We start from the raw sequence: 14,613 nt of genomic DNA, 5'->3' as shown, positions 1-14,613 counted from the left end.
CACTGAGGAGGATATGGCCTAGGTGATCTGAGCACCCAGTCCATATTAAACCCACGGTCGTGCTTCCATATATTTCCCTGTTTGATAAAATGTGTAGTCGTAATAATAGCAACAAACACACATTGGTAAGGCGCGTTTCGTCCGTAGAGCCCAAATGTGCCATATATGGAAAGCAGGAAGCAAACAGAACCTGCAGGGCAAACGGCCAGAACAAGGGATATGAAGGCGAATCTAAAGAGGTGCGTTACCAAGACAGAATTAAACAGCGCTAACGGCTCTGGTTGTCTTGCTACCCAGAGGCAAAGTGTTCCGTAGTCTGAGAGCTGTACTGTCACAAGCCTGATCACCCTTCAGTAGACAGATCTTCCTGCTAACAGGCAGATATTACTCAAAAGTGACTGGGACAAATTCACGAACATGCCGTGCCTCGTACTGCAAATTATTATCCTCCGTTAAAACTGTAAAAAAAAACATTAAAAAGTAACCATGAATTTTATAACATTAATTTAGTTTCCGTCAGTAAATGCGGCTCTACGTTCACAGAGCTCATTTAAACAGTTCGAAAACTGCTCAGAAAACAGGCGCGCTGGAATTATGTTTGTGTTGGTCCACAACAGCAAGGCACTGGAGTGGAGTGTCAAGAGCGTTGCATGTATCAAAGACAACCATGACCAAGGGAGTTGTGATAGCCAACGTCATTGATCGCTCCATTCGTTGCCACTGCTGTAGTACAGTAGTAGTAATACTAATTGTGACTTGTAACACGGGAGACGCAAGAGTGGTCGTTAACTCTGGAAGGGAGAGAGAGAGGAACGCGGAGGCGCGAGGAACCACAGACAAGGGGCAAAGGCAGCAGCCACGATGTGAGCTCCTGCCAAATTTCCCCCGCCCCAAGCTCTGTGGTCCTCTATATGCTAAGGTGTCATCGGCTAATTATTGGGCGTTTTGCATGCATGTGGGAGGAAGCCGGAACACCCAGAGAGAGCTCACGTGTGGCGAGGGTACCCGCTATCCCATCCGGACGAAACAGGTGGAGTCCACATTTTCCGTACCGCCTTCTCCTGCCAAGCCCAGGGCACGGCACCTCCTGGACGCCCACGAGAAAAGAGTTTCACTGCCTCCACGGTGCTGGATTGCTACAACAACAACAACAACAACCGCCATTCGCCACCAAGTGGCGGTGACGTCACCACGGCGCTCGTTCCAAGCTACGTGCACGTTGAGGCCACGTGAAGTGTCGAACGCCCGCTGGCAGGAGGTCACGGGACAGACCCAGGTGCCACGGGTTGACTGACCGAGTTGGCTGGCCGATGGATTGCAGGCCACTTGCATAGCCACCACTGCCCGACTCCATTGATTTTTGCTAGATCTCACAGCTTTTGCACATCGGACATGTGACACTATCACCCTCTGGCTCCGGATCTTCTCATTGGTCGCCGACAACTGGGCACCACTCCGATAGCCGTCTTCGCGACCTGACCTCCATCTACAAAAAAAAAACATTCCCTCCCCGTCGTTCAATTCCACCAACGGATGGAATTTTGTTTATTTTGCACGACGCGAAAAGTGTAGATAAATAAGCCTCCGTTCTTTCCCATTACTAGCAGCACAGGAGGTGATAAAAGTGACGGTTTTTCGAAAAGCATGCCCTTCCAATGTTGTTTATTACTTTGGTAAGTGCTCTGAGGGTCTATTCATCTATCTAAACAATGTTAATTAGACAAGGTGCAGCAGCAATGTATTAAGCTTCCACTGAGCGAACAAAACACCCATTTTTAAAGTGCACGCGTCTAGACTGTGCGGGGAGCGCAGGTTCACGGCAAGTGCCTTCTTAGAGCTCGGATGCACAAAATATCACAGTAACTTTTTTTCACATACCAACCCGCACTGACCAGCCTGGTAAAGTATGGTCAAATAACCCTCAAGATCTGCAGCCAGCAGTGGATTACTCCTCCCCCCTTTCTTACCGAGATAACCTCCTGCCACGGCAGCTCTCTCCACCTGATGAGGATTGCTTGTGTTGCGATCGAAACGTCGTGATTTGTTTTATTTTATTTTTCTACCTACGTGACTTTACCGAAAGAACCAAAGAGTATGGATTTCTGCAGTCACGAAAGCTTTAAATCAAGATGAAAGGCATGTACGTTGACACATACCAGGGCACCTTTAGTGATACGGCGGTTCATTTGTAAATTAAGATTTACTTACGTTACTTATTTTAAGAATTATTTTGTTTTTTAACCTGGAAAAATCCCTTGGGAACGGAACGCATCATTGGCGTGAGTGCTCAGGGTGTCAATTGCCGCAGATAGCAAACAAGCAATGACACGTACACCAACAATACCCGCGGCTCAGAAGAGAACTGACATCCCCGATATTTTAAGGGTTCGCTGTTCATGCCCGCGGGTTATAAAGACAGACTGAAACGCCTTTACAATTTTAAGGGTTAGACTGTGAACGCTTGAGGTCCAACAAAGCCAGTTGCAAGAAGTGCATGGCTGGAGGAAGCCCAGCTGGTGTGAGCAATGTATTCATATGAAATATTAATTAAATCGTGTCTGCTCATCCGTCCATCCATTCGAAACCTCTTGCATGTGACTTTACACACACGCAAAACTCATCGACGTGAGGCGATGTAAATGTAATTTGTTCGCAAAGATAAACTCAAACTTTGCAGGGGAGGTGAGGTTTAGAGGGATATGGGACGACTGAATCATCAAATTAGTGGCTATGCACACTCAGCACTGTAGAGGCATAGTGGATCACACAGACCACTGTGAAACTCACTTCCCGTGGGCGTCGAGGTGGCAAGCTAATACCCTGGCTTGCCAGGAGGTGGTAGAGAAACATGTTTTGTCTGTATGGGATAGAGCGTTGCCCCCTCGCGGGTTTTCGTCCGTGAGCTACTGGTTTCCTCCTACGCGTAATCCACTCACCAATTGGGGCGATAACACCTTCGCGTACAGAGGGCCACAGAGCTTGGGCAATTGTTGGCACCGGCTTATGGTGTGGCCGCTACCTTCCTGCTTGTCTGTGGTTCCTCCTCGCGCATCCGAGTCGTTCTCCCTCTCTTCCCTCGACGGCGAGTGAAGGCTGTGCAACGGCGTGTTACACGTCGAATTCATTACCGTCGTGTTGAAATGCCCTTATCGAGTAAAGCATGTCAAAGCGATATAAATGTGTCTCCCTGCTCAAAAGAGATGCTCATCTCATGTTGCTACCCATAGCCCAAGAAGAAATATACGCATTTTTTTTTACCCTAGAAACTATTACAAACTAAACGAAGACGTTTTATTTTAACAGGTAAGGCCCGCTGAGCTGTATAGCTCTTTTTCAGAAGCAACCTGGCCACAAATTATGCCTCTACGAAGTAGCTTATCACGTGGAAATTCATGGCAGCCAACTACTGTTAAACGTGTGATGTTGATTCTAAATGTGGAGGGGAAAACCGGAGGCCCAGGAAAAAAATCCACACGACCTCAGGGACAGAGAGACACGCAAACTACAAATTTCCAGGCATCAGGGTCGGGATCAAACCCACGACCTCCTGTATACCAGGCGAGGTCGTTAACATCTCGCCACAGCGAGGCGTTAACTACCTCCGTGGAAGGATAATCGGTTGTGAATTTCAAACCAAGATTTGAACTCACAAATCTTCCCTCTATATGATTATCTTTGATAGCCAGAACATGGTTAAAGAGGTTTAAAGATTTAAGAATTAACTCTAGATTAGAAGGTTTAAAGATTGGCAGCTGTCCACCGCTTAAATAGGTGAAGTGGCAAAGCATGCATATAGCTTAGAACAAATTAAGCAGCTATCCATTATGCAGTTGAAACTGAGGGTGAAAATGTAAACACAATTCCTTGCATTAAACGTATGTATATGTACGTTGAACTTCTTTTGCACCGTACGTAGCCAACCGTGCCCATCGGAGGTGCTAAACGTTGTAAGATGTTGCCACTTTTTACACCGTCGCCGAGCACAGGGCCAAAAGGCCCAAGACGTCAGGGGGCCAGCCGCAAACGGCACTGTTGTCAACGTTGTCATGAACAAGGCGGGAGGACATTCCTTTCCACCAGCGGGACAAGAGCTCCGCTCGCATCAACCGCCCGGCTGGTCGACGGTGGCAGAGCGAGGAGGACAAAAGCCCAAATGTCAGGGCCAGAAAAATGGAGATGAGTGTCAACCGGAGCTCCTGTGACCCGGCGCTCCTGCGCTGCCAGAGAAATTCCACCTTCATATGGCGGGGGCCAGTATCGCCGCAGGAATCTCGCAATTATGCTCCCACTCAAAATTACCCACTCCGTAAAATAACAGGTGGAGTAAAAGTGTTAAAATATGCATTGTGCGAGACAAAAATAACAAACCTCTTAAATTAATAAAGGACTGTAATGCCGCAATGGAAGATTAAGCAGATCGTATTTAAAAGGTTCGAGAAATTGTAATATTTACACATCTAAGGCACGGTAACTGCCTTACCCCCTGAGTGCATGCCTACTGTGGCTTTTCTTTCAAAGGCAGCCATCGCATTTGATTGGTTAGACATGAATCACATTTGTAAAAAAAATTAAATCTTGTTTCAATTGTGCACGCCTCAAAGCCGTTGTGCCATTCAAACTACCAACGCCATAAATTTCGATTTCAAGCTTTCGTGACTGCAGGGATTCATCTTCTTGGTTCTTTCGGTAAAGTCACGTAGAAGGGAAGTAATACAATAATAAAATAAAAAAAAACATAATAAAATAATTATCACGACGTGTCGGCCACAACGCAAGCAGCCGTCCTCAGGTGAAGACCAGGTCTGTTGTGATTTTACCGAAAGAACCAAGAAGATACCAACGCCATAATAATGTTGAATTTTGACCACCTGTTTAGAATCACAAAGTTGATAATAACGATGAACACAGCAACAGGAATGTTGAATTTCCACTGCTGGCTCACGACAAAAAAGTTTATAATAACGATGATTGCATAAATGAATGCCCATGTAAGTCACCGTATCGTACTGTTGTCTTTCCTTGAACCTTGCTATTCCAGATTAAAGTAGTTCAATGACCACGTAGGAAAATACACGGTTTCCGCACATTCTTCGTCGTAACTAGATGCAACTGTTGAGTGTGAGGCTAATGGCGTTGGCAATCAGCCTTCACCAAAACAGACACCAACACAGCTCTGTGGCAGAAATGTTGTGTCAGTCTGCAAGTCTGTGCGTCACTGTGTGCAATAATACCGACTGTTTTATTATCCTAATTTCCACTGCCAGTCCTAATTCACAACTGTAAATTGTACGCAATTATGGTGATGGCAAATCTATCCAGAGGACAACTGCTGTTGATTTCCTACAAAGTGGTGTATCCATTTTCATCGACAAAGGGTGGATGGTGGGCCAAAAAAACCCTTGCGATATTTGTTCTGCTCGAAGGTTGTGTTCATGGTGACATTGATTGTGTATTTTTTTTCTGGTAGAAACATTTAATGCTATTCAACGATACCACGTAGGCGAGATGTTAACTCTCTCGCCTGGTACGCAGGAGATCGTGGGTTCGATCCCGACCCTGACGCCTGCTGCTGTATATTTGGAGTTTGCATGTTTGCTCTGTGGTCGCGTGGATTTCTCTCTCTACATTTAAAATCATGCACGAGGAGTATTTGTGGCTGCCGCTATGAATGCCCACGTGATGAGCCACTTTCGTTGAGCTATCGTTTGTGGCCAGGTCGCTTCTGAAAAAATAGCTAAATAGCTCAGTGGGCCTTACCTGGTGAAATAAAAAATAGTTTAGTTAATAATTTAGATATCCTGTTGAAATGTGGTCAGAAGTTTTATTTCAGTATCCATTTTAAAATGCTGGAGGGCATTGCCACAGCATACTGTTGGCTGTAAAGTCAACATTAAAAACAAAACCAACTGGTGAACTAGGGCAAGCATGTTCTAATTCGAATTACAACTTTAATTACCGATTATAAAAATAAATAAACCTAACTGTGTCTTTTAGCATATACAAATGAAATGCGCCTTTCAAATGGAAATTATTACAACACGAATGAAGGTTTAATTTTGTGAAAAAATATAATTAATACAATTGGATCTGATTAGGCTAAATAATTTTCAACATTCATTTGGTATGTATGGCTTGTGAGTGTTGTTTAAAAGTTTCAGCAGAAAGTAAACTATAAATTACGGCAATCTATCGTTCAACGATTCACAGAATATCTCTCTAGAAGAGAGATGATGCTAAAAAATACAATTAAAATGATGACTATGCTCACAACGCTGGAATCAAAATATCCGTGTGCAAATCCTTATTTATAACAAAGACGTGTTCGTGATATATGGATAGCACCACAAATTCCACGCGTGATCAATCGACTATTCACGCAGAGCAAGGCTTCACTAAGTATTGATTTGAGAACTTAATCATTACCGAATAGTCAATTCAACACGATGTGGAAGGTGTGAATGGCTTCGTCTCGAATGTTAGACCATCGTAGACCTCTAAATTATAACACGAAGTCAAAAACATGGGCTCACGCAGCCAAGTAGTATTGGTATGCGGGAGATCAGAAGAGGGGTCCTACAATTCGGGTCCTTGGCCGTTAAACGGGAATTTTAAGTTGATTTTATTTGTTGGACGGACGGACCTGTGTAGCCAGCTACCTGGCCTAAGTTGCACGGAAGATCCGTGCTGCGTGAGCACAGCAGCAACCAACAGAAAAAAAGAACGTCAACGTTGCAAAGGACGCTTATGTTGCGCTTGAAACGTCGTGATTTATTTTATTTTATACCAACGTGACTTTACCGAAAAAAGAGTTTGAGAAGAGCGTTCTTAAAGGGACACTGCACAGGTAACAAGAGCATCCTTAAGGGACACTGCACAGGTAACAAGAACGTCCTTAAGGGGCACTGCACAGGTAACAAGAACGTCCTTAAGGGGACACTGTACAGGTGACAACAGCGTCCTAAAGGGGCACTGCACAGGTAACAAGAGCGTCCTTAAGGGGCACTACACAGGTAACAAGAGCGTCCTTAAGGGGACACTCCACAGGTAACAAGAGCGTCCTTAAGGGGGCACTGCACAGGTAACAAGAGCATCCTTAAGGGGACACTCCACAGGTAACAAGAGCATCCTTAAGGGGACACTCCACAGGTAACAAGAGCGTCCTTAAGGGGGCACTGCACAGCTAACAAGAACGTCCTTAAGGGGACACTGCACAGGTAACAAGATCATCCTTAAGGGGACACTGCACAGGTAACAAGAACGTCCTTAAGGGGACACTGCACAGGTAACAAGAGCGTCCTTAAGGGGCACTGCACAGGTAACAAGAGCGTCCTTAAGGGGCACTGCACAGGTAACAAGAGCACCCTTAAGGGGGCACTGCACAGGTAACAAGAGCGTCCTTAAGAGGCACTGCACAGGTAAAAAGAACGTCCTTAAGGGGACACTGCAGCAGCTAACAAGAGCGTCCTTAAAGGATCACTGCACAGGTAACAAGAGAGGCAATTTAGGGTTGTAAATGAAACACGTGCGAGTCAAAAGCGACAAGTTCAGGTGGAGCTGCACGTCAGCTCTCTCTCTCTCTTTATTTTAGCAGTGACACTCTACCTCGCGGGATGGAATTTGATCATCGGAGAGAAATGCCAAGCATACGAGGGGACGATGCCTCAACGTTCAGATTGAACAGCGGCCCACATGCTCTTCATCCTATCCGCCGGATTCTGTGCGGAGTCCACCAAGCCCTGGCTGCCCGTGGTCAAATGTAGCTGTTGCACTCACCACGGGCAAAGGGCACGTTTTGACTTCGTGGCTGGGGACACGCAGCGCGATATTTACACCTGACGGACGGCACACATTGTGCCATTGCATGAGAAAGTAGGAAAGTAAGCCAGATATGGACATGCAGAGGATTCAATATTTTTGACCGATGGAGAAGTTGATTTCTTCTTCTTCTATATATATAGACTTAAAAAAAATCATTCTAAAAAACAATGTAAAATGTAAGTTAGGAGTGGACTCGTGTGTGTGTGCGTGTATATGCCGCATATACTAACGTTTTGCCATTTCAGCAACTTGGCAAAGGATAATACAATTAGGGGGGGGGGGAGGAGAAAAAACAATTACATCTGAAAGGGAAAGAGTCACCATTTTGATTGACAGGTCTTTCCAAGATACGCGGCCAGATACGCACGGACCCACAGTGCATTCAGCCACACGCGCACACACTCACTCACTCAAACGCAGAAGCATTTACAAAGGTCCCCTGTTTACCCTGCCTGGACTGCTGTGCCTCGCACTCCGAGTGAGCGTGCGTGGTAGTGCTGAGCGGTGGCGCTGCGGTTAGCGCGCTGCGCTACGAACCCATGAACCCGGCCACCTGAGTTCGATTCCCGCTCACGGCCCAACACCTGTGGTGAATAACCTGAACTCATTCCGAGGCTGCCCAGGGCGACTGAGCCTCACATGAGTTCCTGGATGTGGCGTGTAAACATCACCACGAGGGAGACAAAGGTGGCAGAGTGTCGTGCTGGCCTTCATAGGCGCTCCTCGCGAACATGGGAGCTCCAGTCTTCATAGGTGCTACTCGTTAACAGCACTTGCCCCAACAGTCTCTTCAGGCTATAGGGGGGATCTTTGTCTTTGCAGCAATTAGGACACTGCACCGTGAACCACCACCGGTGACGTTAATTTGAACTGGGCCTCCCCTAGGTGGACTCAGCCTCAAATGCGTAACCGGGAGTGTTTCTGGCCACCCCTTTAACCTCGCGTGCCGCCTCAAGTCTGTGTAGGTGCTGCTCGCTAACAGCCCTTGCCCCTGCAGTCTGATGAGGCTATGTGGGGGACCTCTGTTGTGTTGTGTGTGGAACACACACGCTCACTCACCGCACCAACGCAACAACGCAACAACCAACAACGACTCGCCAGGCTGAATAGATTTAGTTGTATGAACACATTGGTAAGAACAGGTTTTTACCCTGCCTGGCAATAAAACTCGTTAGGTGCTAAGATGCTCAAACACCAAATACAAAATATGCTGCAAAGAATCAAGTCTGCATTAACCACGTGTAATTGTGGTGAATATGCAAACAGACGTGCTCTGATAATATATGCAAAGGCTTTGAAACTGACTGGTCTACACCAGAGACAGCCACCTTCTTCAGGGCAACCCACACGCTTTCTCACTTTTGCCTCCAAAGCAACGACTACGTAGCCAACCGTGCTGAGAACAACGCCAAAAGGCGACCAGAGCATGTTTCGTTTGCATGCTCACCACGAAGTCGTCTGTGTGTGGTCAATGCGGACTTGATTCCTTGCAAAAGGTTTATATTTGGTGTTTGAACATCTTAACACCTCCGAGTTTTATCGCCAGACATCATTTGAAACTGGCATGAAAGCTCCCTGATTTCGTTGTGTGAGCATCGTAATTGTGATGTATCCACTCACTGATTAAAATCGTTTCTTAAGATTTACCCACGCACGGATGGATCGTAAAACATTCATACAAAATGCTAATTGTCAGGGTACTAGCACGGACAAGACTGCACGCATGAGACGGAAACAACAGCACAGACAACAACAACTACACACAAATCATTGATTCGTGCATGAATTTGCACAGTAAACTTATGGCAGCTTCACTAAACATCTGGGGAGGGTGGGGCGGTTAATTGATTAATTGATAGACGCCTCGTGCATGCGTCTCGTAAATGTGTCAGTAAATGGCACAATTGGGCAGACATATGTTCTAGGTGTTAGTGACCGTGACATATACAACATCCACCGTTCGCCATACTGCTACAAAAAGTTCGAGTAGCGGGCGTCGATCAACATTAGAAAGTGGACTCTGTTGCCTCCGAAACGTCGTGATCTTTATTTTATTTTATTTTTTATTAATTTTGATGTTTTACCTACGTGACTTTACCGAAAAAACCTAAGAATATGGACTCTGTTGTCAGAAACCCACACGGAGTCTCAGTTTTGCCTCCAAACCCTGCCGATCGAATTCGCACGGTTGGCTACGTACGGTGCGAAAGAACTTCAACAAACATACATCTCGGGCTAAAGTGTTGATCTGCGGGAAAAATCCTGGCCATCTGCAAATACTCACGGTCATTGATGTGCGTTGATGTGCGGTGCCAGAAATTGAACCGTGTATTGCTGGGATTTAGCCTTGCAACACTTTTGGGCTTGGCCGCCTTTGTCTCCCCAGTGTTGATCTTTAAAAATGTCATCGGGTATTCATTTAAGGCTGGGTCGACCTGAAGGAGGCCCAGGAACTTTTCAGACATTACTCCCCGATGTTGCCTGTGGGCGACAATCGAACTCGGGTGGCCGAGTTTCTAGAGTAATGCACTAACCACGACACTACCAATCCCCACTCACATAGAAAAACAAAGACAAAGATCACCCGTATAGTCCTTAACAGGACTGTAGGGGCAAGTGCTGTTTGTGAGCACCTATCAAGGCCGGAATGATATACGAGGGGGTGGGTGGCCAGCACCACGCCCGACCGCCTTTATCTCCCCGGTGGCGATGTTTACACACCACACCAGGTACTCATTTGAGGCTGAGTCGACCTAGGGGAGGCCCGGGACCGGTTCAGATAATCGTCACCGGTGCTAGGCCGTGAGCGGGAATCGAACTCGGCTCGCCGGGTTCGTAGCGCAGCGTGGCGTTAACCGCTACACCACCGCTCCCCATAATAACACACACACACACGTTTAGGCTGTAAGAATAATTCCACGTCCAGTTCAACTATCACAAGAGACACAGCATAGGCTTCGCGTGCAACTTTCTTTAATCGATGCGCTTGGCCAACTGAAATGAATCCCGGGTCACCACGACCGATGTGAACAACACACGAAGAGGGCGCCCTGCTCACCACCAGTGACGCCTGGCACGCGCGGCGCGTGAACGTCGCATCCGTGCGCACGCCGCTCTCGTCAGAGCTTTGCTCGCGCGTTTCTACGCAGGAACACGCGGTCCGATTACTAAACCTTCGGCCAGCGTTAAACACCTGAGCTCAGAACGGTCGTGACCTGGCCAGACCGCCGCCTTCCGCGGGGAAAATCCCTGCCGCCCGTCGAGGCCCCTGCCGTCCAGAATGTCAGGATGTCGCAATGTATGATGTGAGGGAGGATGTGGGGCGAAAAACAAAAACGATTTTAGAAAATAATACCCCCAAAAAAACCTCGCATTTCAACAGCGGTCGACATGGAAATCCACGAGTCGCGGCCACGAGAGCCGCCGGCTGTCGCCTTGCAGGCCGGTGGCCGCCGACGTTTGCTCCTCAGAAAGGCGCCAGCACGCACGCACACGCGCACGCACGCACGCACACACGCACGCACGCACGCACGCACACACGCACGCACGCACGCACGCACACACACACGCGCTTTCGACGCTCTGAGATACGCGCCAGTAACTTAAGGCGTTCCCGTTGGACACAGGCACAATACTACCACTGCACACACAGTACTGTATGCATACACATACAACAGAGACAAAGCTCCGCCGTGTAGTCTACACAGGCTATTTGGGCAAGTGCTGTTAGCGAGCACCTATTAAGGCCGGCACGGCGCACCAGGGGGTGGGTGGCCAACACCACGCCCGGCCGCCTTTGTCTCCCTAGTGGCGATGTTTACACATCGCACCAGGTACTCATTTGAAGCTGAGTCGACCTAGGGGAGGCCCAGGACCGGTTCAGTGTCGACTGGGAGCAGGAATCGAACCTACCCGCTGCACTACCGCGTACAAAGACAAAGAGACCCCCGTAACGTTGGGGCAAGTGCGGCAACAATGCCGCATACACCCACACCAACACACACAGACATGCCACTTGCAAGGGTGTTTAATCATCTCACATTCCTTGTTACTGCATCTGCCTGTATTGATTGGCGGGGGGGGAAAAATAATAATTATACACAAAGTGAAATACAACAGCCAACGTTAGCAATCAGCTCTGGCCCAAGAACCGCAGTCTCGACTTTTTATTGGGAGAACACGGAGCACGTAGTTTTCTGTTGTTCCCCGGCTGATTCTAACTCCCGTCTCTCTCTCTTGTCTTCTACAGTCACACAATTACACAGGTTTAGCGTTGGGCCCTTTCGTACGTGTGGCCGTGTGTGCGTGTGTGTGGGGAGCGGTGGTGCAGCGGTTAGCGCCACGCTGCGCTACGAACCGGGCGACCCGAGTTCGATTCCCGCTCACGGCCAACACCCCGGTGACGATTCGGCCTTCCCCTAGGTTGACTCAGCCTCAAATGAGTGGCTGGGTGACACCAATGTGGCCGAGCACGGTGCTGGCCAGCCACCCTTCCCTCGTGTGCCGTGCCAATGGTTTGTCAAGGTTACAGGGGGGGATCTTTCGCTTGTTCTGCATAGAGTAAACGTTTAAGGGTGAGCATGCAAATGCATGGACAAGTTTGCGTGTGTGCGGGTGCGTGGAGGAGGCTCGTGAAGGATGCTGCTTGAAATTCGGAAGCAGTCGCCCTCCAGCAACAACGGAAGGCAGAGGAGCCATGCTCACAACAACGAGCGGAGCGCCGGGCGGCTAAAACTGCCGATAGTTGGCACAGTGGGGAGCACAGTTGGTGCATCTGCCATCCATCTCAGTCAGCCAACCCATGGCACCTGCTGGGTCTCTTCCGTGCCCTCCTGCCAGCCAGCGAGCCTTCCACACTTCGCGTGGCCTCAAAGTGCACCTGGCATGGCACAGGCGCCGTGTTGACGTCACCGCCACTTAGTGGCGAGGGGCGGCCGGTTGTTTCGCCTGCGGCAAGCTGCCGCACGCGGGCTCGCGCGCACGCGTTTGGAGCGCTGTCGCGCGCGCTCCCGGCGAGTTCACACGAGTTCACGTGCGGCACGCGCGGCAGTGCCGCGGGGAGCCCCGTGCGGGATCCCGTGGCACTCTGCTCGCGCACAGCGGGGCCGAGAGACCAATACGGCTCAGGTCCACAGGCCGCCAGCCTGAGAAATCCATGACCTTGCAGAATTCCACGTTTGGGTAGGGGAGGGGGGGGATTGCTAACTAGGGTCAGGCGGTCCCTGCACACCCAGGCATCAGTGTGACCTTTCCCTGAGGCCTGGTTCTCAATCTGGTTACAGGCAATACCACAGAACAAAGGCCGTTCCTGTTAGGTTTACCAATAAAACCATGAGCACAGACAAAGGGCCAATTTAGTCGACAGATCTTTTGCTAGATATTTCCACAGCCTTGGATACGCGTTCTTTTTCGCTTGCCTTTCAAGTCTAAGAGTGTCTGGCACAGTGCATGCATGGTCATCATCATCGTACCTTCACAACAAGACTGATAGGGTCTTTGCATAAAATACAATCTTGGACTCAGCCGACATAGTGTATTGTGTGGCACACAACGAATTTCTTAACCATTTAATCTTAATGCGATATGTGTGCTTCCCCTGGGAAATTTAATCAGAAAGCATCACTTTGCTTTTCACTTTTAAGTGGATGAATGGCAAAGCCACCCTGTAATGGGCACAGGAGGGCCTCTTATGCCGTTCCCCACGGTTGAGAATTCTCTGTCACCGATTCGGCCACTCACCTTAAAATTGTCATTGGCAACAGAGTGCATTATGCAACGGCGCAGCGGACATTGCAAAAACCGCCTCTCAAAAAATCACATTCGTGACTATTGCCAAAAACACAGCACATTTCATACACACACTACATCCCGCAACGATTGGTTCGTGCCTGCCTTGATGAAGCAACGGCAGAAACGCCCAAACATTTCGTTGCGTCTCATATCGCTTCCCCCTATGGCGGCTCGACTTTCAAACGGGCTGCAGCTCATGGAAAAACGAAGCCATCGGATTTTTTTTTTTCTTGCAGAGTAAAATTTATCTAGAACACATCCCGCCAGTCCTGCAGCAAGCAATTCCATTCGCTCTCGAGAGAATGCAATGCGTCAATTAAAAAATATATAATAAAATCATGACGACGATGCACGCTACTGCACGAAGCTACACGATAACTTTGCGCGAAGCAAAGTCCTCGCACCCCCCGTGCTCGCTCGCTCGCTCGCGCTCCTCCGACCCGGGCGACTGGTGAGATCGCGGCAATATAAATGTGCCGTTAAAACCCGCCAACGCCCCACACAGCCAATTAGTAAGGTTTGTCACGTATACAGAACGTGCCGATTCGTTACTAGTACCACAGCACGGTACTCAGATTGTGCATGTTGTGGGTTAACTCTCCAACACGCCGGTTAGTGCTGTACTAGTGACGAATTGGCACGTTCTGTTTACGTGACTACCCTTACTAATTGGCCGTGTCGGGCGGTGGCGGGTTTAAACGGCACATTAATATTCACGCGATTTAACCCAAAAAACCCTCTATTGTGGCCGACTTCACCATGCCGCTTGAACGTTGCGTACGTGAGTCGACATCTAAGCCTGAGCCCCCCCCCCAAAAAAATAAAGTAAAACTAATTTTTTGTGGGAAAGCAATTTGCAATCTGAAATTGATTCGTCAAAATAGTGCATTTGATGGGCAAAGTTTAGTTTTCTGCGTGAATGTGTACAACGAGTGATGTAAGCAAGATGTGAAGGAATGTTCACTGGTATCTTAGATGAAATACGCCGATGAAAGGAGCGATTGT

General features: G+C 48.4%; 1 protein-coding gene across 10 annotated transcripts in view; it reads right to left on the bottom strand.

Moving 5' to 3' along the window:
- The window catches only part of LOC133355618 (uncharacterized), a 180,150-nt gene that overhangs the window by 14,029 nt on the left and 151,508 nt on the right, over positions 1–14,613 (bottom strand). For 7 of the 10 annotated variants that reach the window (XM_061572973.1, XM_061572980.1, XM_061572972.1 and 4 more), the window contains one exon: positions 991–1,087. The exons of the other annotated variants lie outside the window; for them this stretch is intronic. In XM_061572973.1, the coding sequence (XP_061428957.1) occupies positions 991–1,087 (97 nt within the window). The remainder of the gene's footprint in view (positions 1–990; positions 1,088–14,613) is intronic. 10 annotated transcript variants of the gene reach the window in all.

Source organism: Lethenteron reissneri, chromosome 51, assembly GCF_015708825.2.
Source record: "Lethenteron reissneri isolate LAM-NWPU_2019-01 chromosome 51, ASM1570882v1, whole genome shotgun sequence".
In the NCBI taxonomy this organism is placed as follows: Eukaryota; Metazoa; Chordata; class Hyperoartia; order Petromyzontiformes; family Petromyzontidae; genus Lethenteron; species Lethenteron reissneri.
Note: the sequence above shows the minus strand (reverse complement) of the source record. Positions and strands in the feature narration are given on the sequence as shown.